The following is a 19,109-nucleotide window of genomic DNA, read 5'->3' as shown; positions in this document are numbered from 1 at the left end:
CGTCAGTGATTGGCTGACTGAGTGAGAAACTCATAGGTAACTATATTAGTGATAGCACGGCCCTCTACGGTGAAACGTCTTCAAGCACAATTTTGTCACTGAGTTCAGTTTCAGAAGAGGCTTCCAAGAGCACACAGAGAGAGAGAACCTGATCTCGCTATACTATATCTTCTGTATTACGAAGACGGCATCGATTAAAGTTATAAATAGGATTCAATAACTAACTGTGTAGATAGTGAAGTTACTAAAATGAGTATGCGGCGTCAGTGGCGAACGGAAGGGACGTTTCTTTGAAATTTAAGCCATCAAAGACTATTACGAGTCGTTATCAGACTCTGACCGCGACAATGACACTTAAAAAAAATATAATTCAGTACTCACTGCAGTGAGTGACAGAGAGCGCATTTTCTCGTCGAAGAAAACTTGAGATCACGGACGGACAGACGGACGGACGGACAGACAGACAGACGGACATGGCGAGCACAATAGTGCATTTTTTCCATAAATGAGAGAATGCACTAAAAAGGAGTCTTTAGTCGAGATTCCTGTAGATCTGCTGGGAGAAGACGCCGATTTCTGACAAATTCTTATAGTTTTTAATCGTTGTAACTCTGACGTTATGTATGTGGTAGCATTAGGATGAGATGTGAGCGAAATAAGTTTTACTCAATCAATGGCACCAAAATATATATATTTTTAATTTTCCGGGAGTCTTAGTCATCTAACCTAGTTTCGATAATAATCGCTAGCATTAATTGGTTTGCCATGCTGTTCAGCTCTCAACTACAGAGCCTTTCAAATAAATTTTTGACGATTAATTAGGCAAGTTTTTATCTATTTTCGAATTCAGTTTGTGAATCAACTTGTTGTAGACATATGCGTGTGTATGAGCAGAATACTATCACTTCTTAAAATTTCTTTCCAATCTTCGTAATCTTTGATTCTTCAACAAAATCCAGGAATGATCTTAGAAGCGATAAAGAAATTAATGGCTGGTTGATGAACATTCCGTGAATTCATATACCAAGCATCAATAACAAATGAATTAATTATGAACCGCGAATAGAAATTTCGTAATAAATGAAAGGAGCAATTGGGAACAGGAGCGAGAGGCGAGACTCGCTCCTTCGTCGTCAGCTGAAGAGGAGGGAGCGAGCGGTGTTGATTAAACAGCGTCTGCTTGAAGTCGGGCCGCAAGCTGGTCTTTACCTCGCTTTCGTGATCTATACTGCTTTGGGAGCTAAGGTAATTAATAATATAAGATAATAAGGTTATTATATCTGAGCTCATTTATATTTATTCTTAAATTCATAGTTAGACTTTATATCGTTTATGTTTAGTGAGAGAAACGGTGCGTGATTAGGTCGGGTTCACACCATTCTGCTCGGCACGCCCCAGATTCATGCATGCATGGTTGAATTAATTCAACCATGCATGCATGTCATGCACGGTCCTGTCAAAAAATTCAATACCCTTCCATATAAGCATCCACACCATGGGCATAGCAGGTACCTTTCATTAAAGAAGAAAATGCATAGAAATGCATTAATTAAATTAAATGCATAGAGACTCATTTAAGGATATTGGACTGGGACTTGATAATGCAAATGAAACGTAAATTAGCCAGAATAAAGGAGGCTTTTCAATGGGACTTCGTAGTTTAGACAAGAAATTTGTTCTCGCTCCAAATAAAGACTGCTGGAGCAACTGCAACTGGCATTGCCTGGCACGTGCGCGGTTGTTTGGTGTGAACCGGCCCTAGAATACCACTTAAACTGCAATTCAAATACTTCAGTTTCGGGCTTATATTTATTTTATTACGATTATTTTTTACATGGAGAAAAAGATTTAATAAATGATGTGTTACAGTTACATTTCGATTACCTTGTTACAATGTACGTAAATTTGCGGTAAAAATACATATTCAAAATGTGAAAAATTGTCGTGGTAAAATTTTTGAAAATTTATGTTTTGATTTTCAATATTGTAATTTTGATTTTTTCTTTTATCATGGTAAAATTTTTGAAAATTGATGTTTTGATTTTCAATATTTTAATTTTTTATTTTGCCTTGTCCCCTAAATGGTAAGGTTTTCGTGGCCCTCGAACATCCCCCGGAGGAGGCGCGTTACCTTGCAGCGATCCGGGACCTGAGCGACTCGCGGGAGTTGTTCCTCAGCGTCCTAACCAAAGAAAGCGCGAACATGCATTATTAAAGTAAATAAATAAAACGAAAAAAAAACAAAGAGTGATCACTCAAAATAATAAATAGCATTTAAGAAGGAGTGGCCTTATACACTCCTAACGGAGCAACATTAATGTGATGTTTACACCACCAAGTCTTACAGCCAACACTCTACTATTTACAAATTCATACCCAACAATAGGTACGAAGAAAAAGAAACTTAGAACCTAAGTAATATGGAAATTTCTAACAATTCACCATTCCTATCCATTAATACCATTCACAATTCGTGAATGCGTGTTTGAAGTGTTAACTACAAAATATTTTATAATGAGAATAGTTCCTTTCCCGTCCATTCACCATTCCTATCCATTAATACCATTCACAATTCGCGAATACATGCTTGAAGTGTTAATTATTCCTTTTCTTATAATGAAAATAGTTCCTTTCTCGTCCAGGATTCGATCGCGTCGGCCCTGACGCGTTACGAAGGCGCCGTCGAGAGGGCAGTAGGCGCTAGGGTATCGATGACTCGGCCTCTTAAGCCGCGCTACCAGTGGCGCTTTATGGAGAGCGTCCTGTTCGCTTGCACTGTCATTACCACCATTGGTGAGCGGTATTACTTGTTTTGATTCATATTCACTGACATCACTACCTTTATTGAGCGCTTTTATTTTTAATTCTCTCCTGTCGTGTGAGTAATTTATATTAATTTCAATATAAAAACCCAACAACAACAGTATGGTTTTCCTTTTGCTACTTATTTGATGGCAATTTTATCTGGGAAACCGCTATTTGAAGCACACGTTATGCATGGGGGAAAATTTAGAAGATCTCTTGATCATTTTTAGATTTTTCTTTTGGCAAGGTAGTTGGAAATGGATCGATCATGAAACAAACTTATACATTAATTAGCTTGTATAAATATCTACGGTGTTTGAAGCTAATATTCAACTTGTTTTCTAATGAGAAATAACTTGATTTTAATATAAATGGTACACTTAAATGGTAGAATGATAGTAAAGGGAATTATATTTTTGCACGTTTAAACGTTTTGAAATTACATCTTGTTATGAAAATGTAGCGTTCTTTTCCCTATTACATACTGCTTAGTTTAATTATTCTTAGGCTCATATGTTCATTAATTTTCGAGTTATGTAAGAAAACAATGAAAATGAAGGGATGAACGAATAATTTCGTCGCTAACTGTATTTCGGTCTATCTTGTCAACAACTCTACTATCGCAGCTTTACGCGCGTATTTTCTAAATAATACAACAGAAAGGAATTTTCATTCTGACATTGTGATAAATTTTACTTAGTAATATAATCTAGGATTTATTTTATTGTCTTCAGGATACGGTAACATGGCTCCAGTCACTCCAGAGGGGCGTTTGTTTTGTATATTGTACGGCTTCATCGGCATCCCCTTGACGCTGTCCGTCATAGCAGCGCTCGGGAATCTTTTCGCCAACGCCGTGTCGGTTACAGGCGCACGGGGCAAGGCTTGTCTCAGCGCCTGGGGGCTCTGGAAGAAAAAGGTTTGAACGAAATCACAACATTGGTTTTAATGCTGATGACACGATAAGGCAATCTTTTTAATGCTGATGACACGATTAAAAGATTGCTTAATAGAGTGGCAATTGTAATTCGAAAATTGACTGGTAATTTGTGTCTAAATAAAACTCCTAATTATATAATTAGCGAAATTATATAATTATAATTTCGTTAATTATATAATTATATAATTATATAGTTATTTCAACTTAATTACTTCATAATAATTAAATAATAAATTAATCATCAAATGAACGAAATCACAACATTGGTTTTAATGCTGATGACACTATTAAGCAATCTGTTTAATGCTGATGACACGATTAAAAGATTGCTTAATAGAGTCTCAGCGCCTGGGGGCTCTGGAAGAAAAAGGTTTGAACGAAATCACAACATTGGTTTTAATGCTGATGACACTATTAAGCAATCTGTTTAATGTTGATGACATGATTAAAAGATTGCTTAATAGAGTGGCAATTGCAATTCGAAAATGACGGGTAATTTATGTCTAAATTAAACTCCTAATTATATAATTAACGAAATAAACTATATATAGTTCTTTCAACGTAATTACTTCATAATAATTAAATAATAAATTAATCATCAAAGTAATAATTTTCGATAATTGTTACATCTTGGACCTCATTAGCCTAAACCAAGAAGAAATATTATGGAATGAATTTCATGAATAATTAAAACTAAATATTATAGAGATCTCAAAATGAATTTTAATACAGTTTACGTAATATCTTTTAAGTCTTACCAGTCTTAATTACGATATACTCGATCGATTACTAAAACCTTTATGTAATCATTATTAATAGATGTTACACAATTCTGTTAGCTGAACTTTATTTCTCAATACCAAAACTAGATTGTTTAAATTTAAATGATAAAACTTCATTTTTCAATTAGCCTGTAAGGAGCGACGTGAATTGCGAGAAGACCGTGTCACGAGGAACCATGGTTTTTGGAGCAGTCTTTGCCTATTTACTTTACACGGCAATTGGAGGAGCAATCTTCACACTCTGGGAAGAGTGGAGCTTCTTTGAAGCTTTCTATTTTTGCTTCATCACCATGACCACAATAGGACTTGGTGACGTTGTGCCAGGTATTCAAAACAAAATAGTTCGTTGTCAAATTCTTCTACGTAATATTTTTCATTTGTTCTATTTAATTCCAGCTTACCGAGTGAGAAGTTTTCATAGTAGTTCGAGAATTGTCTCTGTCAGAAATAATAAAACTTTATTTTCGATAAAAAAATGAAATAATGACAAATAATTTCAGAAGTAAGATTTTTCTATAGAAGCGACATGCCGTTGTTTGTTATTGAAAACACTGTACTATTTAGTGGAATATTTATTCCAGCCTATACCTGTGTGAGCAGACTGGTGAAAATTCACTATTTTTGACCACAGTCACGACAATTTTCTAAGCGAAGGATCTATAAAATTGAAGTATCAATTACAGTGAAGTCTTTCCTAAATAAAAAATTAGAGTCGCCTCAGCTTCTGATCAGACTCTGGGGCGGCTCCAAATTTCGTTAGGGTGCAAATCCCAGCCCCAGTGAAAATTTACAGACGCATCAGCTTCTGATTTGGGGTACCAGAAGCTGGGGCGACTCTAAATTTTGTTCTAGAGCGCACAGAATACATCCTGGTATGCACGGTGTATATCTTGGTTGGTCTCGCCCTTACCTCTACCATCATCGAGCTTGTGAGGAGGCAATACGCAGAGAGCTGGCAGCACATGAAGGTAAGCTAGATTGTGATTATATTTTAGAGTTTACGTGAACATTATTCGAACTCAAACTACTGAAACTATTTCATTGATTACAATAATAATTTTAAGCCTTGAAGTTTCGAATATAAATTAAAATATTTTTTACAGTAAAGTATGTCTGTATACAGACTCGGCACGAAATTGCAGCATTTGGTGTATGTGTTAGGAATGAAGGATAAAATACTAGGTAAAATATTAATTCAGTAATATTAGATAAGATAGCAGGAATTGTAAATAAACTAATAGCAATTATAAATTGTAAATAAACTAACAGGAATTATAAATAAACTAACTGAAATCATATATGAACTAGCTGGAACTGTAAAAAAACTAACAGAAATTATAAATGAACTAGCTGGAATTGTAAAGAAACTAACAGGTATTATAAATGAACTAGCAGGAATTATAAATAAATATGAAGAAATGGTAAATAAACTAGCAGGAATTGTAAATAAATCTGCAGGAATTGTAAGTAAAGCAACTGGAATTATAAATAAACTAACAGGAATTATCAATAAACTAACAGGAATTCTAAATAAACTTGCAGGAATTATAAATAAACTAGCAGGAATTCTCGTAAACTGATAGGAATTGTAAATAAACTAGCAGGAATTGTAAATAAACTAGCAGAAATTATAAATAAACTAGCAGGAATTATAAATAAACTAGCTGGAATTGTAAATAAACTAGCTGGAATTATAAATAAACTAGCAGGAATTATAAATAAACTAACAGGAATTATAAATAAACTAACAGGAATTATAAATAAACTAGCAGGAATTATAAATATTGACTGGCACAGTAGCAATTGACTGGCACAGTAGCAATTGGCTGGCACAGTAGCAATTGACTGGCACAGTAGCAATTGACTGGCACAGTAGCAATTGACTGGCACAGTAGCAATTGCTTTCTTCGGAGCCTTCGTCCTTTTCACCGATTCCCACCATTAGTCAGTCGTTGAAATAACGTTGGTTTAACACTGTTTCAACGAAATGAATTAGTTATCAACGTTGTTTGAACGTCATCTGCGTGCAGGGATTCTATATAGCAACGCTAACAGTTGTGAGCTACGTTCATGGTTGGAACGTTGTGGCAATTTGATTCAGTCCAATGAATTTTCGCATCGAAAATCAACGGGATAAGAGAGCTGGATGAATTTTAATCTGTACAATGTACACTGCTGTACAGGCTGAGGTACGTGATGAGATTAAACCCAGTGGACAGAAGCAGGGAGTCGAATATCATCCTGTCGGATATGCTCTTAACTTTGGGAAAAAGGCTTTTAGATTATAACCTAGTGAAGCGAGAGACTGAAAAACCGCTGAATAATTAAGTTGTTAAATATCTATTGAATAATAGCGACGGCTTCAGGGTTCAGTCTTTGCGGTTGAAATGTCTTGCCGATGGAGCGTGTGAGAGTGAAGGTGTTTCGCTCAGATGATGTATGCTTAAAATGACTCGACATGTGACGAAGACAGGCGCACAATACCTAGTGGTTCGGGTCGCCTGCCAAAGACCACGACTGCCCTGGATGTAATGGACAATCATGATTCCTGCCTTCCGGAACGTAGCCTTCAACACTTCAAGCCGTCCGTATCTAGGCCGTGGGTCGAACCAGCCCTCGGTCGAACGGCCACTGGTCGAAGTACGATACATTTTGGAGCAGAACTATGCTATCTGAAACCTAACATCAGATGCTGTGAACGTAAAATTACGTAATTTAACGATATCCGGAAGTCATATTCGAACCGCGGCCTGGTGGTGCACGGCAGGTTCTATGCAAGGCCGGAGGAGGACAAAGCCAAGTGTTTTACGGCTGATTGGTGGATGTCCGGAGAGATCCAAGGCGTTCCATTCAGGTCTTATTGGTGCACAAAGTTGGTGGTGCACGGCTGCGCTCCCAGTGGTTCATCTCTGCTCCATTACTATATACGTGAGAAGCAAGCGACTGCATCTTGCCTCAGCTCCTCTACCTGAGGTCAGATGCAATATGGTTACGACGCGATGACCTCCCTAGGCCTTGGCTGGTAGACGGAGGATGAAGAAGGCTGGTGGACGGCAGTTGGTGGAGGATGGTGGATGGCTGACGATAAAGGCTGGTGGACGGTGGACGACGAAGGCTGGTGGACGGTGGATGAAGAAGGCTGGTGGAATGTGGATGGCTGACGATAAAGGCTGGTGGGCGGTGGACGACGAAGGCTGGTAGACGGTGGACAAGGATGGCTGATGGACGTCATACGGCGAAGTGTTCTAGTGTCTCGCATAAGGTGTGTGAACGTGTAACTTGCGTTTGTGACCCGTTTGCGTTTTGTCAGTGCGTGTAATATTCCCGCACTTTTCCGATATAATCATAATACCTGATACAAACGCATATTTTTAATCCAATTTGAACGTAAATGTAGTTAATGAGGGGCAAAATCCTATATTGCGGAAAACCTAAAGTTCTCACGTATACGTCAATGATTAAGAAATGAGTCATTCAGATAGACGTAAATGATTGAGAAATAAAACCTTTAATGAATGAATGAATCCTAAGATGACAGGTGCCATCTAAGCGAAGGAACTGAGGAAATGAAAGTCAAGAGATCATTGAGATTTTCATTAACAGCATCTTACAAAAAATTAAATTTTTATGTTAATATCGTATAATGTAATGCTTTCACCGCTCACTCGTTTCCATTAGTCTCGCTCTCAATTATTATAATAAGAATTATTGTAGCACCGCTAATATTCACAAATAATTTATTGTATGGATGACGATTTGTTGATAAAAAAATTCATTCTAACAACATTATTGCAATTTATTATTTCCTATCCGTACGCCGTCTTTCTAAATGAATTTTTCTCTTAAATTACAGTACAGAATTACGAATGGGTTACACTACAGTAAGATTACGTAATTCGATGTGCAATGATTTTACCAAATAAATATTTTTTTAACCCAAACTTGTAGACATAACTTTTTTGTGAAGACTTTCACAATTGTGTTTAATACACATTTTCAAAAATGCAATGCTCGTAAATGCAATTCGAAAAAAATAAATACGAAATAATTCTTCCAATGGAAATTAATTAAAAACTTTCAAAATGCTAACATCGTTGATAAAATCCCATCGGAAGGCATGAACGATTTTTGAGAAGATTAAATTTGTAAATTTCCAACTTGTTGTATTTTCCATCAAACATAAGATTGAATTCCTATCACGCATCGACAGTGCTAACAACTCCAAAAATAAAAAAATTTGCTCTTAGTTTTAATTGAATTATTACGACGCATATTATTTTGAAAACTCAAAAAATTACCTGGAGGGAATACATTTCTGCTTTGAAATTGAGTGGCGGATATTGCTGTACAGTTAATTTCAATTAGAATTGCTTTCGTATCTTCACTGGATACTCCAACTATCAAACTTCAGTGTTCTCTAGCAAAGCAGATATTTTTTAAAATTTAATTTCCAGTTTAGGGCTTAAAAATAGCTTTATTTATCTAGAAACAGACGTAGATGCAACACGTTATTCTCAGCCTTTGCCATAAGCTATAAAAAATGTACATTTGTACAAAAATGGTTCAATGGACTAGAAAATGACTTCAGGAAAAATAGCAACGGGCAACGATAAAAAATAGCGTTTCTATGTACACGAAACTTGGAAGAAATATTCATTGGAACTAAGTGTAGTAAATATGCAGGAAATTCAATTTGATTAAAAAAGAGAACTGCTCATATGGAGTTGGAGTTCGAAAATTGAAAAGATGGATACAAGGAATACATTTACAAAGCCGTTGCTAAGTGCATTAACAAGAATAATAATGGTAAAAGAAAAATAAAAAACCTTTCATAAACGCCGCGCTCAAAAAAAAGTTTTTTATGAAGGCCTTATGAACGATTTAACGGGCTGAGATTGCTATTAGATTGAACTTGATTATTATCAGTGCTGCACCATGTCGGAGAACTGATCGAGACACTGTTTGTTGGTGTTATTCCTAACAGTATTAATATTATTCCTACCAGTATTGATACAGTATTGGTATTATTCCTACCAGTATTATAGAAGAAGTCACGTGGTGAAAACTACCGTACTGAAGATGAAAAACTTAAGGACTTTAACATGCGGTTTGAAACTAGATCTGAAAATGATGTTCCTGATAACTTATTCTTATTCTTAATGATTCATTGATTGTTCTCATTGATTGGTAAAATTATAGGTTCTTATTGATTAGTAAGCGTTCCTGACCAACGGATGTTCTTAACGACAAAAAATTTTGAAGGCCTATGATAGTAATTAGCACTGAAAAAATGAAGCAAAAAAATCTGTATCATAAAACCTACAATTTTTTTTTCAAATCGAAGTGTGGGAATTGCTTTGGATGAATTAATAAATCTGTTGAATTACAGATCCGATAAGATGTGATCATCACTCCGACCAAGAGATTGATGATCTGATGCCAATGATTGTTCTAATACAAATGATTGTTCTCATCCTGAAGTAAATGATTGCCTGATATGAGCAATTATAAATTAACACTGTAATAATGAGAAAAGAGTATTTCAAAGTACTTTCAAATATACCTGTACAGTGACGTCACTTACCCTGCTTAGAAAAGACCATAGAAATACAGCTTAGAATATAAGTCGCCGACACGCATTTCATTCATCAGCAAAACTCGAAGCATTTACCCGTTTTCAGAGAGAAGAACTTACAAGTAATACGTACTTTAATATCATGATATTCGCGTTGTTATAGGATTGATTGACATCGTCGCACACATCGCCTTCGGTACACTAGAATCTCGAGACCACATCATAGGACAAAAGGGCTACACTGTGTGATACCATATTAGTACATTATTGTAAGAATGAAATTAAATCGAATGTTTTAAAATCATATATAGAGTGACGCCCGTTTTGCACAAAAAATGGCATCATCACGCCATCAGAATTGGCGTGAAAGTCACCAGTTTTGAACAAATTTTACAATATATAACCCATCTGATGAGGGTCTCATATATTAATTGACCCAGTTTGGAATTTTTAAAATTAGTCGAAATTTGGAAACGTAAAGTATCAATTTAATTTTGTTCGAGCCTCAGAGACGTTCGTCTTCACACCCTTTTTTATACCAATTCGAAGAGAAAAGCTAACTTCTCTGTTTTTACGCTATACGAAGAGAAATTAGAACTTTTTAATGTGGTGAAGAGACTCGCGTGTGCGTAGAGGGCTTAAACATGTAAAAAGAGCACCAACTCAACCAACAACAAACAATGCCATAATAATTACATAAAATCAGTTATTTCAGTCAACACTAATAACTCTATTTACAATGAATAAATACTTGCATGATAAGCAGATGAAACAGGAGTAATCGTTTCAACAAATGAAAGCAATAATTGCAATTCTAGACAAAATAACTGCAATAAATGTTAAGATACCAACGTGTTAATTTCTTCACATTGAATGACGTGAAAAATTTTTCTACACTCAAAACTGAAATAAGATTAGAGAAGCGAAAATTTAAGATAACAAAATTGACCACCAAATACAATAAGCCAGATGAACAATAACAGTTCGGGAAAGGTGACAACTTCAATGAAAATAATTTCCTTCTCAGTTAAATTTCTATCGCGAAAAATGATTAATTAAACCAGTTTTTATTTATTTATATCGCGGAAATAATTGGGATAAAATCCATGTCAGATGCTGAAATTCTTACGTAGAATATTTACTACACGAGCAACAAAGCTAAGCTAATAATTAGAAATTAATCGTACTATACGGTTTGGAAACCACGAGACAGAATTGCAAAAAAGAGTTTTACCTTCAGAAAATGTAGAAATCTATATTCATAGTAGCAGCAGAAAATAATTGCTCAAAGAATTTGGAGCCGCACCAGAAAATAGACAACTAAACATAGAGTTAGCACCGTAAAATAAATAGCTAGGAGTAATAAAGTTTCATTTGGCACAAGCATGATAGATGAATTGTAAAATTATTGTTACCATTGACCACCTTTACACCTACTCAGATATTAGTGACTAATTTTGTTGAAGAAGACATCCGAGAAAATGGCACTAAACTAAACATTTTCCACTCACCTCTACTCAAGAAATAGATATAAAAGAGACAGCATTTAGAAAACAAATAGTTACAACTAACTAATCCGCTTAAAAAATACCTAATTCATTTTGTATCAGATATTATGATCTTCCTGAACCTAAATAGTTGCATAAATACATTCCTTTTATATTCTGTACTGAATGTTCACTAAACCGAGGCTATAACAGAAGAAGTGGAATACACTAAAATTTTGACAATTTTTAAAACCCCAGTTTAAAATGGGTTCTCACATTCAAGAAAGAACATAAGGAGTGTTCTCTAAAAGACAAATAAGGATCCAATACAATCCAGACGAGTGTGTTAAGATAGCCATCAACGATTTCTTGTAAAGTTTCCTTTAGATGTCGTAGATTTTCGACATCTTTCCTGTTATATTGATTGCTAGATGGAAAATGTGCGTCGTGAATTTAACTTCACGATCGAAAATTTTATTTAAATTGGAAGATAAAGCCATTGCATGCATTGCAGAGTTCAAGCCCGCGTATGCTCTGAATTTGTACATTAGATTTTTCATAATCTAGAATTTTACGATTAAGCATTTTAATTGCGCATGATTAAGCATTTAATTTTTTCAATTCTAAAGCCAGGACCTTTTCAGTAATAGTTTCACAATTGCTTTCAGTTTTCACAATTGATTTCAAAAGCAGTGAGAAGAAACATCAATTAAAAAAGCATTTTTCATCAAAAATCGCGCCAAATCAAAGACCTGGCAATCAAGAAGCACAGGTTACGAAAAACATATGTGGCTGATGCCTTAAAACGCTCGTTACATTAACCTTATATAAGAAATATTTATCGACAATTGACTGGCCATTTGGAAAAATAAAATGTTTTCAACTAGTTAAACAACGATAAAATACAACGTGGATTTCACTAAATTCATGCGCTAGGCATCATATCAACAAGTTGATGTTTCAGACTTGTTTTTTTTTTCACTATCGATAACGTTGTGTAAAAGATGTACTTATTTTCCATTAAAAATGAATTCTAGATTTGATAGGTAAACTGAATTTGTAATTACACCGGAGTTGCGTCAAACTCGAATTTCCAAGTGCAAACAGACAGGATTCATGGTAGTGTCGAATTAATGAGAAATGGTTAGGGGTACATCGATTAGAAGCCAAAGCATGAACATGAATAAGCTGTAAGATGAGTAATATACATGGCAAATAGAATTTTTTTGTACAAATAACATACCTACAAGGACATTTTACAATAATCTATTCAGTTTCAGGGTTTTTGGGACCTAAAGCACAGAAGGGATTAACATTCATTACATGAAAAATGCATGAATTGGAGAACATTCACACCAAGCCACAAAATGCACAAATTGAAGAGAATTATCGCAAGTTCAGCCCCTATCTAGAGCTAGCTATAGAAGAGTTGATTGTTATTTGTTCGCGATAAACTTCTAGGAGGTACGATAATATCGCTATCCTGCCGTCGTATCGTCACGATTCCTCGTGGTGTCGTGTTGTATCGTACGACTTCGGGGAGCGGGAGTGGGGATGAGGCTCGAGGTGGGGACTGACCGCGGGTCATCGTTGAGCTCCCCATGGGGACAGTCATGTCGAGGTCGCCATCCACGTCTTCAATTTCTGGAAAAAAACGCACAGTGAACATTCAAAAAAACATGCAATACACACTAAAATTATATGCGTTAAAAAATTAATTTTTTAAACGTTTTTTAAACGTTTAAAAATTACTTTTTACGGACAACACTTCTGAAGAATACAGTGTCTAGGATGTTACACATGTACAATGAATTTCTAATTTTATTTTCAAATATAAAAAAAAATTATTTTTCAAAATTTTTTCATGATATCAAAATTTTGTAAATTTTCAAAATTATTCATTCTGTCAATTGATTCATGCATTATCTCTGACTTTATGCAATTGTACAAAATTTCAGATCAATTGGACAGGTCAAATTGTGTCATATATGGATTATAAGATTTGTAGCAGACGAAATTATTATACGATCATTTATTCGTACAGCACCTCCGCAAATGGTCAAGAAAGCACTTTGCTAAATAACACGAGGCTTTCCTTGGGGAAAACCGTGAAGTTAAGTAAATGATAAAATTTACCAGTACTTTTCGGTAAAAATAATGCATTAGGTGATGAGAGACGAGTGATCACTTACTGTTTTACCGAACTGTCAAATAAACGCGGGCCAACAGGCTCGGCTTTCCCCTATCACAATGAAATTCTAATTTTTTTTTCTATTAACGAAACTTTTATAAGCTTTTTAAGAACATAGATAAGAGATAATAAAGTTGTCTCATAGATAATAAAATAGTCTCTATAATGGCAGAGATAGATGCAAAAGAGTACGAAATGGGAAAAGTAAAACAAACTTCCAAAAAATCATATAGTTACTATTGGCAAAGTATCTATCACTCTCAAAAGATTCAAAGTTTCCTGCACGGAGTGAACGTTGTTATAAAGTTCACACTACACGTAGTCCATCCGTTGATGGTATAGAATGGACACGTCGATAAATTAGGCTAATTTTTCTGTTATTTACAATTTCATTACATATTTGTGCATTATTAATTAACGTGAATGCTTGAACTGTCCAGTCAGTGAAGCTATTAGTCTTTAATCGGTGCATCGTATATATCTTCAATAATCGAATGGTCAGCGGAACAGATTGGTTCAATACTTTAATGGTGAAGCTAACGTCGGTAATCAGTAAATTGTAAACAAACGTGAACACTTGAATAGTCCTTTCAGTGGAAAGAAGCTAATAGATAAACCATTATAACTTTCGTTAGTATTTTTAATGAGATAACTGAAAGATTTCTCACGAGACACGAATCCGACGGCCCTCATCCACTCGGTGATGAAGCCGATCTCGCGCTCCTTGGAGCCGGCGAGTATAGTGACGGTGCAGTTGATTAGGTCTGGGGTAGTGCCGTGCGATACTTGGTGCTGGTCGTGCTGCCGGAAACTCAGCTCGTCTGAAATACAATACTATTGTTATACTTTTACTCTTATACGATATTATTAATATTAATTTAATTCTAGACGGAAGCTCATGTTGTGAGAAAGAATATACTATTACAAAAATATACGATTTAATACTAAATACTATAATTATTATTATTTTAGCCAATTTAAACGTGGTATAGGCTTTACTTGACATGGGTCTCATTGTTTCTTCTAGGTCAACAGAAGCAACTCGGGTTATAATATTAAATTCGCACTGATAAAGCTGGCCTCCGAAATGTTTAAAACGAAAATATCTGGTACATTTTCTTCGCTTTTAAATTATGAACTAATTTATGATTCGAGCAATTAATGATTTATTACCATCCTATTTATTTTATAGGGATAAGCAACCGACGTCATATTAATCGCAGCAAACAATAGGCAATTGCACGATGTTATCATAACTAAACTCATAATGCTCTGACCTCTCTCAGTTTTCTTTCTTTGCGAGGCACATACAAACGAGCCTGAAAATGGAACCTGAAACTCACCGACTTCTTTGATCTTATTGTTAGGCGGCGGCTTCATAGTCGGGTTGAAGAATGGGAAGCTTGGCGACTGCGGAAGAGATGATGACGCCGGCCGATCTTTCTCTTCAGTTTTACGCAGAGAATTGGCGTCATGTGGGACACCGATTTTCCCTATTTTGTTAGGGGCATCTAGGACGTTGTGACGAGGTCCTGGTGATGTGTCAGGGTAGGAATCCTCCGAGGATGTGGAGGTGGGAGAGTAGCTTGGAGGAAAGCTTGACGTGCTCTCTAACTGAGGCACTTCATCTGCTTCCAATCCGCTTTGGAATGACGGCTTCAATATAGAGCGAGGTACTGTTCGGGAAACGATTAATAATTGAATAAGAACTACCTCAACAACTATGTTCATAAAAACCATACGTACCCTACTTAAAATTTACAAATAGATTTGAATGAAACTTGATCAATTAAAAACAAGAATAGCTCAAGGATTATTAAGAGATGCTTCTAGAAGTTATAAAAATAATTCCGAGATTTCTTTAGAGACAAATACGAGTAAATAAAATACGATAATGAAAAAAATTGCATTAGATCAACTAATAAATCATAAAATAAATGCCCGGAAACTGACCGCAGGTAAAAACGGTCTTCATGTAGAGGGCGGAGAGCGCTGAGCACGGACGCCCTCCGAAGCGGTCAGCGTCTGCCACGAGATGACAAGTGCGCTTGCCTTGACAAGCCTTCATCACCACCTCGGTGGCGTAACTTGCTTGGCAGTCTGCAACCAATGAGGAAATGTTATAAGAATCATTAATCACCTTGCCTTGACAAGCCTTCATCACCGCCTCGGTGGCGTAACTTGCTTGGCAGTCTGCATACAATATTAGAATAGAACAGAAGTGTCGGCACTGAAGAAATAGGCCCATGGCCTGTTGCCGATTCTTGAATTTTTCGTGACTTGATTTCACAAGGGCCTTTGGAACCCGATCTTTCCATAACTGACGATTGATTGAGATAGCTGCTGGACTTATTGCCTGATCCGTAATTTACTAGGCATTTTAAGACTGAACATATGCTCCTGCATAGCTTCGTCTAGTATTGAAATATTAACGCACTATACCGTATATGAATACATTAATTGCTTGCACTGATGAGTGTAATGTCAAATAATATAATATATAATAAAAACGTGTAAAAGGCAGTAATGGGATCAGCTGTGAGGGTAATAATATAATATAAAAATGTGTAAAAGGCAGTAACGGATCAGCTGTGAGGGTAATAATATAATATAAAAATATGTAAAAGGCAGTAACGGATCAGCTGTGAGGGTCTATCATGCTCGTTGATGATATTCCATCGAAATGCCCATGCCGCTCATCGCATTCCATAAGGACAATTTTTTCCAGAACTAAGTACAAAATCTATTCGTTGGATATTGGAAATTTCGCTTGAAATAAGATTTACTAAGGAAAAAAATACCACAATTAAATAATAGCTAATTGAGTCATAGAATAAATAAATTAATAAATTATAAACAAAACAGAACTAGAGGCCAAATGTAGCATTGAATGATTGATAAAACACCTTACGAAGGTTAATATTATAGTGGTGAAAATATTGAGCTGAATATTTAAGCACAATAGTTGAACTATAAGTTGAACTATAACATGTGTTATAGTTCAACTTGCATTATTTTATAGAGCGCTTATCCCCACTGCACAAATTGTGAACCAAACACACGGGATTTTAATTCAAATTTGAAGTTAACATGAAGTTTGCAAGCATAATAGAGAAGACAATTTTGATTTTCTAATATAGAAAATCAATTTTGATTTTCTAATATATAGAAGAAAATTTTGATTTTCTTTTATTATAAAATCCGATCGAATTTTGCAAATTTAAGAGAAAACACCTCACCAGGACGGCACTTAAAAGCGACCTCGACGTATTTCCTGGTGCTGGGACAGGGATCGGTCTTGACGAATGTTTCAGGCGAGACCTGCAGACGACATTGTTGCTTGTGTTGACAGTCGCGCACCACGCGTTGCAGGATTTCATACTGAAAATAGATGGTTTTATACTGAAAATTAAAATGGGTAAAAGGGACTGTTTAACAATGAAAAAATATGTCTTAATGCTGGAAACAAACATGTTAGGCTTCAATATTCGGAATCATACTGAGAGAATACGACTTCATACTGAACGCATTAGGTATTATACTGAAGAAGTTTGGTTTCATATCGTAGTGTCACACTAAAACAGTATTTCTCCGCCAATAAGACTGCAATAAATAAATACTGCAATAAAGAAATACTGCCAATAAAGAAATACTGCCAATAAAGAAATACTGCAATAAAGAAATTCTGCAATAAAGAAATACTGCAATAAATAAATATTCCAATAAATAAATACTGCAATAAATAAATACTGCAGTAAATAAATACTGAAACAAATAAATACTACAATAAATAAATACTGCAATATATAAATACTGTGATAAATATACTGCCAATAAAGAAATACTGCCAATAAAGAAATACTGCAATAAATAAATACTGCAATAAATAAATACTGCGATAAATAAATATTCCAATAAATAAATACCGCAATAAATAAATACTGCAATAAATACTGCAATAAATAAATACTGCAACAAATAAATACTACAATAAATAAATATTCCAATAAATAAATACTGCAACAAATAAATACTGTGATAACCAAATACCTGTAATGCAATAAATGAATGCTGCAATAAATAAATACTGTAATAAATAAGTATTGCAATAAATAAATACCTTAATAAATGAATACTGCAATAAATAAATATTACAATAAATATATACTGCCATAAATAAATACTGTAATAAATAGAAATTCAATAAAAAAATACAATAATGTATCGGCGAGGTAGTTTGGTGAGCTTCATAATCTATCTTGAAGATTTGAAAAACGGAACTGAGCAGTATTTGATAAAATTAGACACAGCCAATTATAAAGCTCATTATTAATGTGAATTAATTTGGATTAATTTGAGACAATTTTTATGGCATCTTTCTACCTGCGCATCGATTTAATTAAGAGAAAATTACTTAAAAATACATAATCTTTTTGCCCCACTTCAACTCCATAATGAGCTGCGGATATATCAGCTTTCGCTCGGCATCTGAGTGTCGCGAGCTTGGAATCGCTGAATAAAATTAAGAATATTATCCGAAAAACACGTGCTCATAAAAACTCAAAAACATAAACCGCAGGTCCAGGCAGAAAATGACCGCACTTCGGTCCATTTCTGAGCCATTTTTGTGGCAACGATGGCGTTGGGACGGAATGTTTGGTGCGATGTTGACGGTAAACAGCTTTTGGCTCGTAGCCTAGAGAAAATTAACAATTTGCTATTGAGTTTTAGAGCAAAATTGTCTCGAAGTATAAGGGAAGAGGCAAGCGGACTGAAAGTTAAAAGATTATATACTTTGTATTTTAGTAATTAAGGGTAGATAACTTAACATTTACATTCTAATGATGTACTTATAATTACATTAGATTGTACATATAAGGTAATGATAAGGACATCATTGCTTAAGACTGGAATCATAAGCACATGGTAAGTTTGAGCGGAAAAGTGAATGAATGAAATATTTTGCCTTAGAACCGACAAAAAAGCCGCCTCACAACAGGACTTGAAAAATACCGCTTCAAAGATCAATTAACCCCAGTTCATATTCCATAAAACGCAGAATCACAGAACCCTAAATTCTACGTCACTTTCCGTAAAACCTTTCAAAACCTCAAAAACTTTGCGTTGTGGAAATTAGAAGTCTAGAAGCTACATAAAGAAGAAATAAAATAAACTGTAACATGTTATAAGAACCAGAACGGGCGTTGTTACTTGTTACTGGTAAGTTCTACAAACCCCAACGAGCATAAGTGCATGCACATAGCATTAACATAATACCGTTAGCCGGAGCTTGCTTTCTTGCTTGAGAAAAAACAAAAGGAGCCCAAAA

The 19,109-nt window shown here is 35.2% G+C and overlaps 1 protein-coding gene across 1 annotated transcript; it reads left to right on the top strand.

The window, feature by feature from the left end:
• The first annotated feature begins 2,477 nt into the window (after positions 1-2,477).
• LOC108676897 (potassium channel subfamily K member 18) lies at positions 2,478-7,728 on the top strand. Its single transcript, XM_047882986.1, has 6 exons — positions 2,478-2,483; positions 2,643-2,793; positions 3,540-3,724; positions 4,683-4,851; positions 5,380-5,495; positions 7,540-7,728. The coding sequence occupies exons 1-6, from the start codon at positions 2,478-2,480 to the stop codon at positions 7,726-7,728; spliced, it is 816 nt and encodes a 271-aa protein (XP_047738942.1).
• The last annotated feature ends 11,381 nt before the right edge of the window (positions 7,729-19,109 follow it).

Source organism: Hyalella azteca, unplaced genomic scaffold (genome assembly GCF_000764305.2).
Source record: "Hyalella azteca isolate HAZT.00-mixed unplaced genomic scaffold, Hazt_2.0.2 contig11739, whole genome shotgun sequence".
NCBI lineage: Eukaryota > Metazoa > Arthropoda > Malacostraca > Amphipoda > Hyalellidae > Hyalella > Hyalella azteca.
This window is presented reverse-complemented; position numbering and strand designations above follow the sequence as displayed.

What these genes read in the sequence shown, in the direction of transcription:
- LOC108676897 (XM_047882986.1), top strand. An exon ending in GGGGGCTCTGGAAGAAAAAG is followed by an intron (nt 3,725 to 4,682) that starts GTTTGAACGAAA and finishes GTGAATTGCGAG; the next exon opens with AAGACCGTGTCACGAGGAAC. An exon ending in ACTTGGTGACGTTGTGCCAG is followed by an intron (nt 4,852 to 5,379) that starts GTATTCAAAACA and finishes ATTTTGTTCTAG; the next exon opens with AGCGCACAGAATACATCCTG.